At 37.1% G+C, this 17671-nt stretch overlaps 1 protein-coding gene across 4 annotated transcripts in view; it reads right to left on the minus strand.

Annotated features, from left to right (window-relative positions):
- Positions 1-4386: 4386 nt before the first annotated feature.
- Positions 4387-17671, minus strand: part of nkain2 (sodium/potassium transporting ATPase interacting 2) — a 100810-nt gene continuing 87525 nt past the window's right edge. For 3 of the 4 annotated variants that reach the window (XM_024291409.2, XM_024291408.2, XM_024291407.2), the window contains 2 exons: positions 9965-10046; positions 4387-6130 (listed from right to left, as the gene is read on the minus strand). In XM_024291409.2, the coding sequence (XP_024147177.1) occupies positions 6121-6130; positions 9965-10046 (92 nt within the window). In that variant the 3' untranslated portion in view covers positions 4387-6120. Of the gene's footprint in view, positions 6131-9960; positions 10047-17671 lie in introns of those variants that run through there. The other variant, XM_024291410.2, reaches the window with a different exon arrangement.

The following is a 17671-nucleotide window of genomic DNA, read 5'->3' on the forward strand; positions in this document are numbered from 1 at the left end:
TGAGTAGTATTTCACTTGCTACTTTTATTATGCTTTTTAAGTAAACAATAAAACAACTTTTATTAATTTTATTGTAACATAAAGCTAATCTTACTTGAAAACAATCCTTGCTTCAGTAGATTGACAACTGTTTGTGTAGTCAAATCCAGAGGAGTTCATTGACTATGCCAACACTTTCCAAACTGGTTTTCCAACAGCCAGAGTGTAATGTTAATCCTATGTTTAGCTTCCTTTCATCCCGATCTGTGTTTCCACAGTAACAAAAGCCTGGACCCGCTCCAGATTCCTGTCTGAATTAGGATGTGGGAGCGTCTCATTAGGTCAGCTTTTCCCTGGTCAGGTTTCACGATAGGAGAACAGGGCAGCTTGACCCCTAACAAGTTTTATTTTTATTTTTACTAAAAATACAAATCAAGCAAAACATTTAGTCTCTTATTGCTTAAACTTCAGCAAGTGTCAATTATTTAATTTGGATAAAAACTCGTTAAAAATGAAAACAATTTTTATGAACAACAAGCACAAATCTATTTTTAAAAAGTCTAAGATTTAGTTTATTAACTTTACTACAGTCTGTCAAAAGAGAATTAATGTGCAGTGATTAAAGAAATACATTAAAGGACGTATATTCACATCAGATGTTAGTCTAACACCTGACGATGTATAAAATAATCGTTTTAGTCTTGGTTTGTTTGTTTTAGTTAATTAAGTTGTCATTTATGTACAGATCTTAATAAGTAAAAAAAATAAGAAAAATGCTGGTAAAATGTTTAATTGACCGTCAGAGATTTTTATTTTTATTATACAAAAATTCTCTTATCTTCTGCGGTACATCAGTGTTTTGTTGCTGTTTAGCTGCAACATTCTTAAAGTATAAAATTGCATTTACATGTTTAGATTTTCTAAGATAAAAAGTATTCTACGTCAATGCTGTAATACTTATAGATAGTAAAAGGAGAAAAAAGTAGTAATGGTAAAACTTTATTGTATTTTTAATTAAAGTAAATCTGCTGCTTAAGGATCTTATTGACAGGATGTATTTTATTTTGAAAGGAATTTGTCTCTGCTGTTGTCAAAAGTAAAATAAGATAAAAATAGAAAAATAAAAATCTGTTATAATCCAATTACTGTGAATATTTAAAGCTACAGTTTATGGCTTAATGGCCTCAAACATATTTAATAGTCTGTTTTTCTCGATGGCGTATTGAGTAAACTGGGGTTTCTTCAGTTACTGTCTTAAACGGCTCTTTTATTGTTAAAGGTTTCAGACCTCTGGTCTAAACCGTGTTAGCAAATAGAGCTAAAGTTGAAGCTCACGGCTTCCTATTCTGCTTTTACAGCAACAAAAGTTACTAGGATTAACATCATTTTTGCATCACTTGATGCTTCGCGGTGGAATTTCTTTGCATCATTCAGGCAACGATTTCAGAACCCCATTACAAGGGAAATAATAAACGTTATAATTCCAGACTTAAATGCTTTTTTTTTCATACTTTTTCAACACAAAAATGTGTCAACTTTGAGCTTAAATTGCAACCACTGGGATTCTAACAGAATGTTAGTCATATGTATTTTGGCTGGATATTTTTACTCTGACACTTATTAAGTTCACATTTGAGCATTTAAAGTTGAAATAAAAATGCAAACAATCTGGATTTTGGTATAGCAGCACCACTTTTTCTATGACTGCAGTAGAAAACATGAAATAAACCTCACTGCTTTGGAAATAACAGGATTCTGACTCCTGAAAATATCATTTTCAATTAAAAGTCCTATAGACACTTAACTCAGAGGTTGTTATTGTAATTAAAAATAAAAACAAATTAAAAATAAATCCATAAAATAAATCCATAAATAAACATGTGAGCAATACTAAGTAACTCCCCGTAGCTTCAATTGGATTTCACAGAATCGTCGACCCTGTGATGGCTAATCATCTACGCGTGTTCAGACCTCTGAGAAGGCAGAGGTTTAGTCAGGAGCATTAAGTTTTAAATCAACATAATAACCTCTAATATCAGTCGAGAAAGGGTCATAAAACCACCACTTCCAAACTATTTGGAGATCACAGATCTCATTCCTTATCCTGAAGGATAGTAGAATTTAAAGCAGGAAAACGTCCCCTATGACCATTTTTTAAATAAAAAAAACAAAAATCTTCCTAGTTGTGTTTTATTTATGATTATGAAGTTTTTACCCAAAATCCTACAACCTAAATGTCTTAAAAAATACATTTTTCATGTTGATCTGGAGCCTCTGCTCCCAAAATCTCCTCTGAGGGGGCGTGGCTTTTAGAAGCTCCGGCCGAGATCCCCCCCTGACTGATTATTATAGGTCTGGCATAAATCTTCACCGCTGCTCCATAAAAATGTCCATCAATCTGGGTAATGTCCAGCCGTATGGTTCTGATCCGGATGTCAGCTGGACGAGGAAGTGAAGATCTTCATGGACAGAACTTCCTCCAAAATCCTGATTCTTTCTCCTTCCAGTTCACCAAAGACTCTTTTAGCTAATTCTCCAATGTTTATTGACTGTGATCAATACATTCAATCATTGGTTTCTCAGAGTTCTTGATAAAATAATCAAAGCTAACATCAAAATGCTCTTTCATTGATTTACAATCCTTTCCAACTGCGGTCAAATGAGCCGCCGTTCACATTTCCGTGGTCACATCAAGAAGCTCCGTGGAGTCTGCTGGAGATTTTCCAGCGTTCTCAGTCCTGCTACCGTAAGTATTGGATGAAACTCACACCAAAAATCCAGTGATGCTGATTTGACCACAGAAATGTGAACGGCGGCTCATTTGACTGCAGTCAATGTGAAGATACCATCTTCTCTTCTCCAGAACCTGAACTAGACACTAGGAACAGATGAGGGTTTAGTGCATGTGCAGCAGAGCTGTTGATGGAAAGAAGATCATTCATGTTAAAAACTCAAAAAACATGATTTTTATCGGAGAGGGACTTTAAGAGATTATTAAAATCCACCACTTTTGGAACAAGTTTGACTGCAATGATGACAATATTTTTCACCAAAAACCTAAACTCAACATATAAGCAGAGAAAATGCCTGATACTCATCAGTCTCAAGCACGGCGGTGGTAGGGTAGTGATTTAAGATTTTATTGCATGCAAATAACATTAGCTATTTTTTAATGCCAACTTTTACTGTGATGAAGAAGAAATGCATACAGTGGGCGGAGTGCAACGTGTTTAACCACGCCCACGGCATGCAGCAAGGAGCTTCTCGCATCCAAACACACTGGAGTTATGAAACTTACTTGACTTCAAGTTTTTCTCCATACTCTAGAAAAAACTTTTAACATATAAAATGGGTCAATCTACATTATTAAGTAATTTCTGTGGCCCCAAAACACAAATAAAAGTTATTTTTAACCTTTAAAAAATGAAAATAATCATTTAGAAAAAAAAAATCTGATTCTTTACTTTAAATTAACAATTTATTTCTCACTACTTGTTCTTATTTCTAAAGAGATACAACCTTTTAACATGTTTTGATTATTATTTGGTAAAAAAAAAAAAAAAATCCCTTTTAACAAAAACTGGGTTGCCAAAATGTTTCCAAGACCTAAAAAACCTAAAGACCCTTTTAAAGAAATAGTTCAATTTTACCAACAACTAGTTTAAAAGTATCTGCCAGATCTGAATAAATTAACTTTTTTTAATCCCAAAAATGAAAAACACGAAGTGTAAGTAGAAAAAACGCTTGATACTCATCAGTCCAAAGCACGGCGGTGGAACGGTAATAATTTGGAATTTTCTTGCATGCAAATAACATTAGCTATTTTTGAATGCCAACCTTTACAACAACAAACTAGAATCGCATAGAGTGAAGGCGTTTAACCCCGCCCACATTCTGCACACTGCATCCAGGGGCGTCTCGCCTCTACAGAACCCAAACAAGTTTCCCTGCAGACTCGAGTGTCCCGCTGACTAAAAGGTTAACAGTGTGATTAAAACATGACATGTAATCAAAATCTAGACAGCTTTGGTGGAAATAAAAAAAAAATGGCGGAGAAAATCCTTCAGTTAACCAGATTTTGAAGGGTATTTGGTATCGCCCACATTTCTTAATTTAAGGCTTTTATTTTGGCAACCTGTCCAGAAAAGCTGCACTACTGCACTGTGATAGGTGGGTTAGGCTCCAGCAACCTCTGGAATTTAATCTGAATAATAAATGCCTTGATGCATCCCTTTTACAAGGGTAAAAAAATGATATTTGCTGTTTTATATGAGCATTAACGCCTTTTTGTAACATTGATTTTTTAAAAATTAACTATAAAATTTTAACTAATAAACCCTGCATTTATGTAAAGTATTAGCATAAAAAAAAAAAAAACTATGATCTCATCTCACAGTCACAAACTTATCGGTTAAACGTACTTTTATTCATTTTTTTTTCCAATGTGCCATGTTGAAACTGACTGACGGTATTAGTACCAGAGAATATTCACACTTTAAATAAATTAAGATAAAAAAATAGTGCAAATAAACTTGAACTTTCCAGATTTTAGGTGAACCTAAAAAACATGTATTTTCACAGTTGAATTTATTAAAAAAACAACATTTAAAGTTCAGATATAAATGAAAGTTTTGTCCTAAATGACATGCCGTAGACTGTATTGCATCGTGTCTCTCACTGTCCTACCTTCTTATTTCCAACACACTGTACAGATAGAGAAAATAAAACCAAGTAGTCCCACTTTACACCACACCGCACATAAATACTCGACTAGAAAAAACAGTAAACACAGCCACGGGAATAAAAAACATCAAAAAGTTCAAAGTTACATTGAGGGTCTTTTACATTTTGCTATTTTTCTACACTCTGCAGACACTTCAGACTGGTATTTATAGAAAAAAAGCACAGCAAAGTTCACACTAAGGAGTCTTGGAAGGAAACCGAGGAGCATTCGACGTACGGTTCCCATGTTTACAAAGCTAGTTAGTCACACGCAGCATGAGATTAAATATGCAACAGCTCAGAAAACAACCTCATGCAAGCACACTTATGTTTCAGACCAAAGCGGTGCAACTCCTGGAGAAACGGAGACACGGATGGAAGTCTGTCCTTTAAGAGAGAAGGCCTCGAAAGGTTTCCTTTCAAAGTGACAGCTGCATTTCTATCCTCACATTAGGACGTTGAGGCCTTAGTTCAGTCTGAAGCTGCAGGACGAGTAGTTTCAGTGTCTTTCTTTACTGTTATGATGGGTTGAGACATTAATGGATAAAGCAAATAATTGGTGAGTCCAATCGTCTAATTTTCCTTTTTTTTTTTTTTAAATCAAGACTTTTGTGGCTTGATTGTCATTTCTGTAAAGGCTGTTATTTCTGATCTTTCTGTGGAAATGCTTCAGAAGAGTTCGAGCGGAAGACCAAAACTTCAGACGGCAAAAGACGACACAAAGACCCCCAACACACATATCCAAGTCTCTTCGCCCGACAACCTTCTTTGTAAACAGTAAGATTCATATTGTTAGTAGAAAAGATGAGTGGTCCTCATGCACGTATGTGAGCGGACATCAACATTCCACGGGACCGTCGAGGAAACTTGTGCTTGTGCGCTGCTCCAGTTTGCATCAAGCCTCCATTTTGCCAAATTCCTGCTCACATTCCATGGTGTTCCAGAGTTCATTCCATCAGGCACCGAGAACAAAGGGATCAAGAGAATCGGTGCAGTTTGCAGAGATGTAAATGATGTCCTAATTTTGTCTTTGGTCAGGAGGATCTGCACATTCCTCAACCGTCGGAGGCTTTAATTCGTCCGTTAAACCTGCTGTTGAAAGAGTAAGAAATCTCCTGAAAAGTCAAAATGTTGCCTCTTTGTATCCCTTTGGTTTATTTTACACAAAAAGTGTCCATAAGAATAAATCAAAGGATCAAGGCTTCCAATTGGACTTTCTTGCAGTTACACCGTTTGACCACTTGATGTCAGTGTTTCTCCAGGAAATCCTTCTGCAGACGGGAGTCATCGGAGGATGTCTGATTGAGGATATAGTGGATTTGTTGTTGGAATAGTGATGAGTCATCCTCTCTGTATGTGTGGTTAAAGTGGGATTTCAAGCCATGCTCTTCGGTTAAGGCAGCTCTCCTGAAGGGGGGGTTATTTTGACCTGTTGGGAAAAAAAGATAAAGAAAATAGAAAATATTACACAACAAACAGAGCTGTGCGATATATATTCTCAAAATATAATCAATTTTTCACAATAAAACAAGAGAATCTGGGTACAGAGAAAAAATATGGCGCCCGGAAATTGATAGCCGGAAGTCCCTCCCTCTGACGGAGACGGTCGCAACAAAAATATGGTTTTAAGCTCTCAAACTTTTTCCATTTTTATCCGATCAGCTGATTCGCAGAGAAAAGAAACGGTATTTCGCGGCTCAGATTACCTGTTTCACCGAGAAAAAGTTAATTTATTCACATTCAAAGGCGTAAAAATATCATTTTGAAAGGTTTTTCTAAAATTTAAGAAATTTCCGCTTACGCAACCCGGCTAAAGTTACGATTCCTGCTTCCTTCTACAGATTGATTCTGACGCCATCTTGCGTGTGACCAGAGTCCCCTCCAAGAAAACACAGCGACTGACAAATGCAATCAGGTTTTGTATCTAAACAGACTGCAGCGATGAAATTAAACATACAATTACAACACACACAAAAAGCACACAAACACAGATCAAGGTAGCGGGACGGATCCGGAGCGGGGGTGGGGGTGTATTGACAATCAATACAGACTCATTAAGTTAGATTTTTTGTTGTTATTGCTTTCACATTTAGTTTTAGTAAAATGTGTTTTCCAAAGCCACTGAGGGGAAAAGGGGAAAAAAAGCAGATTTTATAAAATTATCTGATCATAATTCAGTGAAAATCTGTTTTATTGGCAGTTATTGCATCAGAAGATTAAAAAAAACATTTTTTCCGACATAAATAATTATAACCATAAATGTAAATGTTTTTAACTTTAACTTTTCTTTACGGGTTTCCTTCTGCCTCCTTTAGACTCTTTATTGTAAATATTTAAATTATATATGCGAGAAGATGTCATGTTTTTATCTGCATGTAACTTATTACTCTGTTGTGCTGTTCCTGTTTTGCTGATACATTCTCAGGTCGTCGCTGTAAATGAGAAATTGTTCTCAATCGACCTACCTGTACAAACAAAGGTTCAACAATCAAACTGTAATTATCTCTGTCATGTTGATGTTTAAAGATGTCATTTTTATTACATTTTACATGCATTTCTATTTTCAATAAACAGAACAAAAAGCAAAAGGACTAAAATAGAGCTTAGAGTTTGCCCTAAAACGTTTTTCCAGTTGGGCTGAAACCCACAAACAAGTTGTTTTCATCTGAGAAGTTCAAATAAAATATGCTTTTGTAAGGGGCATCACAAAAAAAAAAACTTTCAAAGTATAAAATGGGTCAAGCAACATTTTTTTTAAAATCGACATTAATAATTAATTTCTGTGGCCTCAAAACACAAATAAAAGTTGATTTTTTTCTTCAGAAAATGAAAATAATTCAGAAAGTTCCGATTCTTGACTCCAAATAAACACTTTTGTTTTTCTTATTTCTAAAGAAATAAATGTGTTAAAATTAAACGTTGGTACTAAAAAAAAAAAATCGGGTTGCCAAAATGTTTCCAAGACCTAAAAAAAAAGAAAAAAGAAAATACTCTGAAGACCCTTTTAAAGAAATATTTAAAACTTAAAATTAACTTATTTTGATCCCAAAATAATTTAAAAAGCATGTTTAAAAATACTTATAGAGGTCGACTGTGACCTAATTTTCGGCGATTTATATCAATAAAAAGAGGGGTATTTCTCTAGAGTTCTGGGGTGATGATTGTTATGAGTCGGCAGTGCGCGTCTGTAAAGGGCGAATGTGCCGTTATTTCATAGGTCCCTCTGGCCAGAGCCAATAAACACCAAAAGCGCGAGGACAAACAGCTGGGGAGCAATGATAGCATATTGATGACGTTTGCGTGCGTCCGCCCGCACACGTGGAGGGCGTGTGCATTAATGCAGGAAAAAACCTGAGCATCAGCACAAATACTGATGCATCTGTGTGGTCTACAGTGCAGCCGTAGATATGAGTATTTATGCTCCAGCTGTTGTGTGAATGTTTGTGGCTATTATCTAGAAGGGGGAGTTGATGATTTATGGTCTGCGTTATGACTTCCACTGGGGACAAATAAAACCACGGAATGGCCCTTTATTGCCTTTGTTCTTTGTGTGTCATCCATCATTCTGCTCCTTCCTTTTCTCTGTTTTTGCTCCACAGCTTCACCTTCATGCTAATTTTCCTGTCTTTAGTTTGTTATTGCTCTTTTTTGGATGCAAACTGGTATTGATAATATGTCAGACGCCCCCTAGTGGAACCACCAAGTATTTTTTTTATTTTGTTTATTACAATTATTATAAATTGGATGATTATTTTGCTGTTTTCTTTGGTCCATCAGCGCTCGATGATGATGTCTAACCCCAATTCTGGTTCATTTTCATACTAAGAGGGTTTTTTATTAAGGTGAAATCCAAACTTTGGGTTTCTTGGGAGCCAAGCTTTTGATTACAGAGCAAAGAAACGGAAAACCTGGATCAGTAAATGTGCTTGTATCAATTATCCACAAAATATGGATTACTGTTGTTGTTTAGCTGAATTGGGGCCAATATTATTTGAAATGCAAATAAAACAAATGGAAGAAAATATTAGAGTTTATCCAAAAGAATGTAAAATATCCAAAACTGTACGCTTTTCTAAAATAGACGTAATTATTTTCAGATTCAAATGTTTTGTTTTTTAGGTTTCAAAACTCAAATTTTCAATTTCAAAACTTTTTTCAGACTCAAATCTTTTTTTTCACTTATAACTCTTTTTTTTGTTTGTTTTCGAATCTGAAAATTTCATTATCAAAACTTTTGGCAGCGTTGGGGCGGGGCTAACACAAAGGACCAATCAAAATCAATGAAGGTGGTAACTTCAGTCCCGGTACATTCAGTGACTCTGAGATCTTAGATAATTATGGTCAGAAGATGGCTGTATTGTCTTTCATAGTCTGAATTTGTCCCAAGATGGGTGTAAAAAGCAGAGTTTTATCGAGTACAAACCGCGGGTCCAAAACACCGTTCTAGCCCGTTCAAAGCGCCATCTTTTTGTGTTACAAACAGGCATCAAAAACATCCTCCTCCTTTTGCAGTCATTTTCTGACAGTAATTATCCCAGTTTCGATTGGTCCTTCCTGTTAGCCCCGCCCCAAGGCGCCACAGCGGGGCCAAAAGTTTTGATAATTAAATTTTCGAAAACAAAAAAAAAAAGATTTGAAAGTGAAAAGAAGTTTTTAAATTGAAATTTTGAGTTTTGAAACCTTAGAAACAGAACATTTGAAGCTGAAAACAAGTTCATTTTAGAATAGCAAAAGGTTTTGGTCATTTTTACTTTTTTTTTGGCCAAACACCAATATTTTTTTTCAGTTTGTTTTATTTGGGTTTCAAATAATACTGGCCCTGATTTAGCTCCATAGTTCAGGATATCAGCAAAAGGCTTCTTAAACCATCTGTCTAATCTTGTTTTCCCAGACATCCCCCATGAGGACGCAAAAATAAAACTTCAAGGATGTCATGCGGGAACATCATCGACTTGATTGCTCCTTTGGGGCCTCCTCGGGGTTTTGGGGCGGGGCCCTCATGGATCCTCTTGATTGGACTGGGATCTGGGGTGTTTGGATGCGAGGTCGTCGCCTCAGGCTTGTTGTAGAGGAGCGAGTCACTGTGACCTGCTGTGGTCAGGGATCGCCATCAACACAGAGGCTGGCGTTTTCAGGGTGGTACTCAAAAAATTAGCATCCACACGACGGATAACAGATGATGGTTTGTGTTATTCAACTCACATGCTGATGCTTTTCACACAGGTTTGTATAAAATCAGACAGAACTGTGAGGGTATACTCACATGTACATGGGTTGTAGCTGGAGATGGGACGTCTTTTGAGGACCCTGGTAGCCATATGAGTCAAACCCCCCTATAAAATCAACTGCACACACAAAAACAGGAATTACATGAAGTATGCGATCTCCAGGAGTTTGTGGATGTTACGTCCTGAACCTTTTCAACATTCTGCTCATCTGGGAGGTGGGACAAAATATATTAATTAGCACCTGCCAGGTGTATAAGGCAGAGGAGGCCTCACTAATGCAGGCACCAGCAGAAGGCTGGTTAGTGTTTGGGGTTTATGTTGAGTTCTGCTGGTATGTTTTCTGTTCTTCCTCAGAAGTCTTACACTGCTGGGTTTTGTTATTTTAGTTTGGGGTGGGACCTTGATAGTCTTCAAACCACCAACTACAGTGCTGTGTGAGCTAAGGATGTAACGATTCCTTGTTAAAAGGACCTCATCAACATGCTCATCGATGCAGAAAATTAAAAAAATCAGTTTGTCTCGGCCTGTGTCTAAACTTAGAAATGCAGAGCTGATGACATTTCTTCATGCAGGATCGCTGTGTGTATGTGTGCGTCGCAGATGGGCTTCAGGTGCGCTTCACTCCTAAAAATTTCTGCAGCTCCTTCGGATTTAAAAGTTTCACACAAGTGAATCCTCCAGGATTTTATCGCGATGTCGCGATCGCAACTATTAACGCAAATTCAAGCAAAGCTGAGATTGTTGATCACTCTGTGACTTTACATTTTTATTGCAACTTTAACCAATCTACCATGACAACAGTCATTGATGACGATGCAGCTTCGCAACTGTTTCCATTCTGACTTCTTCCTAGGAGCCGTGCTCTTTTTTTTTTTTTTTTTTTTCAACTCTCTTTTGTTTTGTCTTTTTTTTCGTGAACGGTCGTTTGTGCTGAGTGCGAGAGCGGGCGAGTGCACATGTAGCTGAGTTGTGCTGAGCGGGTGCATAGCGGTCTGTCACATGGAGCACAACATGAACGGAGAATGAAAGGATTTGTGGTCATTTTTTATTGTTTATTTGTATTGAATCTTTTCTGTTAGTAGGAAAACAAACAGTTTGATGTAAGGAGCAAAAAGAAAACATACTTGGCCTTAAAATACCTTTAATTTATTGTGATGACAGAAAAAAAATCTGAAAAGTAATATTTAAAAAAAAAAGTAATACTTAATGTAACAAAGATCCAAATTTCATGCTGATATGAAATCAAGTTTTTAATGAACTACTGCCGCTCTGCAGAAACTATGTCCCAGAAAACGACAAGTTTTTTGATTTGAGCTAAAAACAGCATCATCATAATCAAAGAAACCACTGGGAGCACTTTGAAGATCATAAGATGATCGGAGAGGGACTTTCAGAGTGAGCCTAACAATATATTTCTGCCTTATGAAGGACGTCTCCTCAGATTCTGGTGTTGAGTAGCTGCCAGCAGGTGGTTTCTCTCCTCAAACCGGATCTGAGATTTTAGGCTTCTGAGGAGAGGAAAGCTTTTGACTTTGATGCTGTGCGCCTCACGAAGAGCCTTCTCCTCGCCTCGCTTACCAGCACACCTCCAATTACTCCCAGATCTCATGGCATCAAGCCGCTTGTGATAAGGGACTCTCCACGTCATTGTAGAGATTAAAGAAACATATCAGACAAATGGGGGAATTAGTCTAAATATCAGGGTGATGAAAACCTGCATTACAACACAATGTGACCTGAAAACACTAAAGGAGTGATTCATTATTGAGTCACTCCTTCAAATATGCATCTTTAACAGATCTTGGTAGTTTCATTTGATAGAAAAAATGTTTTAAACATTGCACTGACACTATTATTTTGCACAAATCTACTGCAAAACACCCTATTGTCCCATTTTTCACATCGACAGACTTTGATTTCTTTGCACAACAGGGAAACAGAAGATCTTTCTCTAATAGCAGTCCTCCTGATGCTTCTTCTTCTTTTTTGTTGGCTCATTATGTCTCTTCAGTCAGACAGGGCAGAACTTCTGTTGGCACCAGATGTATTTCTTTTTTTTTGTGGGAAAGCGGCCGAGTGGAAACGGTTTTCCTGCTGATTCACGCTGCAGTCGGACAGCCTCAGCCGAGCTTCTGCTTTGTTTGAACCCCGGCGAATCAGAGCCAACCGAGCCTCTAAAGATGTCAGCGTGCTGCCCGTCAACCTGTTGAGACCCAACTTAAAAATTCTTATGTTTTATTCACGAGCTGTGGAATAGTTTCTCTAGAAGAAGAAAAAATGAATTCTAGCAGGTGTACGGCGGAAATTTCCATATTTTTACATAATAAATTTCCGTCATTAAGTGACTGATACAATTAAATATGAATAAAAAATAGTTTTATGTGATCAGACTGAGACCCATTTAAGGAGCTATAAGACCAAGAAGATTGTTCATAATTATTCTAATAACACATCCACACAGATAAAGGCATACACTGAATAATTATCGCAGTAATTAACCCTCCTGCTCTGTCCTCAGTGAGTGTTAGTTTCTTCACCTGTGGCACTTTTTCGCTCAAATCCCACTAATTACCGTTTATTTTCTCCGACTGTTTGCTGAGCAGTCGCAAGACTTCAAGCTCGACAACAAGAAGATTACAAGGGATCCCCGAAGCGATTGAAAAACAAAAATAAAAAGTTGCATCTTTACACTTCTTTGTCATTTTTTAATAGCGGCTGGAAAATCCAGAGATATTTTCTGAGTCCTCCTGGCAGCGAGTGTTCTTTTGACAACTCCCTCTTGCAGCTTCCTGCTTTTTTTTTTTTCAAAGTTTGAGGCTTTTCATCCCGTCTTTGCAAGATGTCCTGCTGTGTGTCTGCCTTCTCTGATTAATCCAGAGGCCTACATTTTACTGTAGATTGACTGGAGGCATACAAAGTGTCCCTCCATGGATTTTCATGGTGAGGGTGAAATATTACAATGTGACTTGGCATGGAAAGAGCATCAATTCATCAACTAACTAGGAGAAACTCACCTATAATCACTATGGAGAAATGAATTTGTAGAAAAGTATTTCTGTAAGAGAATATTTAAATTAACATAACACAACTCATTTGCAATTAAGTATTTGAACACCTCTCTATCAGTTAGAGATCTGACCCCCAAAGACCTGTTAGTCAACATTCAAATAGTCCACCTCCACTTATTATTCTAAATCAGAAGTACCTGTTTGAGGTGCATAAAGACACCTGTCCACCTCATACAATCAGTAAGACTCCAACTACTAATATGGTAAAGACCAAAGAGCTGTCAAAGGACACCAGAGACTAAACTGTAGACTGCATTGAAGAGGGGTCGTGGCCAGGTCTTCCGACATGACAATGACCGTCTGTCAGGAGACGTTCTGGAGGGGCCTAGCCAGTCTCCACATCTAAACCCAATAGAAATCTTTGGAGGGAGCTCAAATTCTGTGTTTCTTAGAGACAGTCCAGAAACTTGACTGATCTAGAGAAGATCTGTGTGGAGGAGTGGGCCAAACCTGGTGAAAAACGACTTGTTTGACTCGAGGAATGGCAAACAAAGGCTCCTGTACTAAAAACTAACATTGATTTTCTCAGGTGTTCAAATACTTATTAGCAGTAGCATACAAATAACTTATTTTAAAAAATCATACCATGTGATTTCCAGATTTTTTAGATTCTGTCTCTCACAGTGGACATGCACCTAAGATGAAAATGTCCGACTTCTAAGTAGGAGAACATGCAAAGTCAGTTTGTTCAAACCATTTGGGCTTTTTTTATATTCAAACCTGTAAGAAAAAAGACTCACATTTTACTGTAGGAGTTTGATCGCACACAAAGCCTCTCAGCTATGACTAACAGGTTTTCTTAGTGGGAGACTGGAATAATTTCCCCTGTCAGTTTCAAGGCACAATCGGCTTTTAGGAAGCAGGAAAACACGTCCGCTCTTCTCAAAATGATTCTTCACTGATCCAGACTGCATTCAGAACCTATCAATATTTATACATGGGCAAACAGCATCCTGAGCCCAGTGTTGAATAAGACATGCTGCTGTATTGATCGGCTGGAAGGAGGGCTGCGCCTACTTTAACTGAATAAAGAAACTGATGACCTCAGGTTAATGGCTCATTCATGTTAATGAGACACAGATGCACGCCGCATTTGAAAGGCAACTATCGTCTAATTAAAACATTCATTTCTCCAGTTTTGTCGGCATAAAACTAATTCCATGAAATATTTGAATTTTGTAAAGTTATCTTTCCTTTTTGATTAAAAATGATGAACAGAAATGTGATGAACTCTGATTTTTCCTTTTTTTTGACCCACACTTGTGACAGCAGATGAACACTGTAGCCCATGTCTCAAAGTCAAGGCCCGGGGGCCGGATCCGGCCCTCCAGGTAATTCTATCCGGCCCTCCAGATCATTTTATTTTATTGTTATTAATGACCCGATGTTATCTTGAACTAATTTCTAACTTGTATAATTTTGACAAAATATATTTTTATGTAAAGTGAAATATTAAAAGTTATTTAAGGTTTAAGTTGATTTATTCCGGAATAATATTCCCGCTTTTTTATTATTCAGAATTATTTTTAAAAGTTACTATTTTTAAGTTTTAAAAATTGGCATTATGCTAGCTTTATGGACTATTTTAGCATTTACTAAGATTTTTTATTCTGTTTTGGAGTTTGGCTAATATTAACACGCTAGCTGTTTTGGCTAATTCTGGCTTTTTTAAGTTTAAGTTTTTTTTTTTATATTTTGGAATTAAGCTAGTCTTTTAGCTTTATGCTAGCTGTGTTGACTAAATTAGACATTTTACCAGTTTTAGGCTAATTTGCCGTTTAGCTAATATTTTAGGAAGCTCTTAGCTTTTGTGTTTTCAGCTTTTAACTTCAGCATTTTTAGCTATCGAATTTCAGCATCTTTGCCATCTCATACCAATAGTTTTCATAGCTATTTTATTCATAGTAATGCAAAAAAGTTATGTTTTTAAGGTTTTAAAAATGTAGTTTTAGTATGTTCAATAAATGTTTATCCTGTTCGGCCGGCTGCCTAAGGTGTATTTCGGATTTTGTCCCTCTGTGCGACTGAGTTTGACACCCCTGCAGTAGTCAAACACTTAGGTCTTTACAAACCTGTTAAATGTTTAAAACTTACTGAGTTTACTAGGAATGTGTGGACACACCAACTAGGCTTGGGCGGTGCCTAAATAACAGACACGGTATCATTTTCATTTTGATTATCATGAAAAAATGAGACATATTAAAGACATGATTTAAAAAAAAAAATCAATTTACTCCCTAAAGCTGATTGCATGTTCAGTGGCACCTAAATTTTGACTTTTAAATAAACCTTTTAATAAGAAAGAATCTGCTGGAGAGTATCATCACTGAGACAGTGAGGCAGGTCCACAACTGAGTAAAGGGAAGTAAGATGGCAAGTTGTGCACCTAGTGATTTGGCGTCAAAAAAGAACACAACTTCCACAGTTAGTGGGTACATTGGGTTACAAGTAAATGAAGAAGGAGAGCCCTTTAATCCCGACTTAAGTGGGTGCTTACGAAGTTCTTAATTAGTCAATGTAATACCATAAACCGAGGTAAAATGTGGAAAAATATTGACGGTATTTATGAAGGTCTTAACCAAAATACCACAACCAGAATGTCTTAAAAATACATTTTTCATGTTTGTCTGAAGCCTCTGTTTCCAAAATCTCCTCTGAGGGGGCGTGGCTTTTGGAGCTGAGCTGCGCAGCCCCGTTCTTGATCCCCCCCGTCTGATTATGATACCTCTGTGTCTCGCTAGCGTAAATCTTCACCACTGCTACATAAAAATGTCCATCAATTTTGATATGTTCAGAGTTGATGTTTTTTCATATAATTTCTTTGTTACTTAATGAGAAATGAAAACCAGCAGTAAAAGTCCAAGTGAATTTGATTAAGGCTAAAAGACAAATCATTATTTTGTAAATTGAGTGTATCTTATTTGCGAGGAGTGGGGGTATTTTAAATGTTGTCTAACTGGAAAAAAAAAACAAAGCTCATTACCAACTAATCTAAACTTCACTGATGTTCCTATTCTCTGGTCATTACACTCAAGAATCAACATTTACTGCATGTTGATTCAGATAACAAAGAAGGGAAAAAGTTTTATCCCTATTAAAAGTGTATATATATATATATAAACCCTCAAACAATAGTCTAATGTTCTAATATGTTTATCTGTTTGTTTGGGCTATTTGAATTGATCTGTGATTTGTTGAGTTGATATGATTGGTGAATTTTGTCAGTTAGATTAATTAAAACTTCAATTCAAGCAAAAAAAGGACAAAAGATATGAAAGTTTTTGATTCTGGCTTAAGTAAAATCTCATTCAATAACTGACTGTGTTTATTTGGGACAAAGCAGAGCTGCCATCAAAATAGATTGGTAAAGATTGGTGACGTGTTTGCACCTGGTGATCACGAATCGTATTACACTTTAAGAACTATGGCAATTATTTTAGTTTATATATATATATGTGTATATATTAGGGGTGTCAGATTTGTCGCGTTAAAAACGCATTAATCTGACACGTGCTTGACGCCGACAATTTTTTTGACGCATTAATCGCTGATTTTCCATAGACTGTATATAATGGGGGGACCTCATAGCTCGATAGGTCCATTATTTTTACAGTCAATGGGATTTTCTCATGAGTGCCTTTCCATACCGCGCGCGGGCGTCCAGCCCTTTAACTCACCGGCGGCTCTCCAACCTCCGAACTGCGAGCTAAAACCGGCCGGCGCTAGGACCTGGAGAGCTCCTGCACCCTAACCCGGCTCCGGTTCGCGTCCAGTACCACGTCTGGTGGTACCGGCTCGTGTCCGGCGCCGCGTCCCGAGAGCTGCGGACCCCCGACGTTCCGAACAGCAAGCGCACAGAGGGACGTTTGAAATGTTCTGGAGGTTTAAGCCTGATCCAACCCCAGCATAGCGGTCTGTCTGGCGGCATATTCATCACGTGAGCTCCGCTGGACACGTCGCTGCATCGAACTGCAGCCAGACAACGCGGCGGCAGTAACAGACTGTCAAACTATCCTCAGTGTATCCCGCTTTTCTTAGTCTTTAATGTTTTAAAAAACAAAAGTTCATTGGAAATGATAAATCTCTATTTTATTTATTACTGTAGTTCAGCAGAGGAGGAAAAGATTTGGTCCTGACAAAAAATGAACATGAAGGTGTTATGGAAATGTTATTTTGATGTTTTTTATTTTATTTTACTGAACGTTGATTGAAGTTTAGAATTTAAAATGCCCTTCACTTGCACTTGGGCTTTTGTTAGGCATTTTATGTTACAGCCTTTTATTGTTAAGAAAGTTTATCTCAATACAATGTTACAAAATAAAGTATTTCTGATGAAAACTATTAATTTTGTCATTCTTGTTTTCAAAATTAATGTAGAACTGCTAAATGCCACGAACCACACATTTTTTTCCTTAAAAAAAGGCCACATGTAAAGTTGCGATTAATCGCGAGTTAACTCTGGACAATGCGATTCATCGCGATTAAAAAATTTAATCGCCTGACAGCTCTAGTATATATATATATATATCTATATATGTATAAATATATATCGCAACACACCTCGAGCTCACAAATTCATTGTCTGTTCACATCTAATGCATTTTTTTTTTACTGATACGAACCATGACCCTAAAACAGGGGTCTCAAACTCGCGGCCCGCGGGCCATTTGCGGC

Source organism: Oryzias melastigma, linkage group LG24 (assembly GCF_002922805.2).
Source record: "Oryzias melastigma strain HK-1 linkage group LG24, ASM292280v2, whole genome shotgun sequence".
Lineage (NCBI taxonomy): Eukaryota > Metazoa > Chordata > Actinopteri > Beloniformes > Adrianichthyidae > Oryzias > Oryzias melastigma.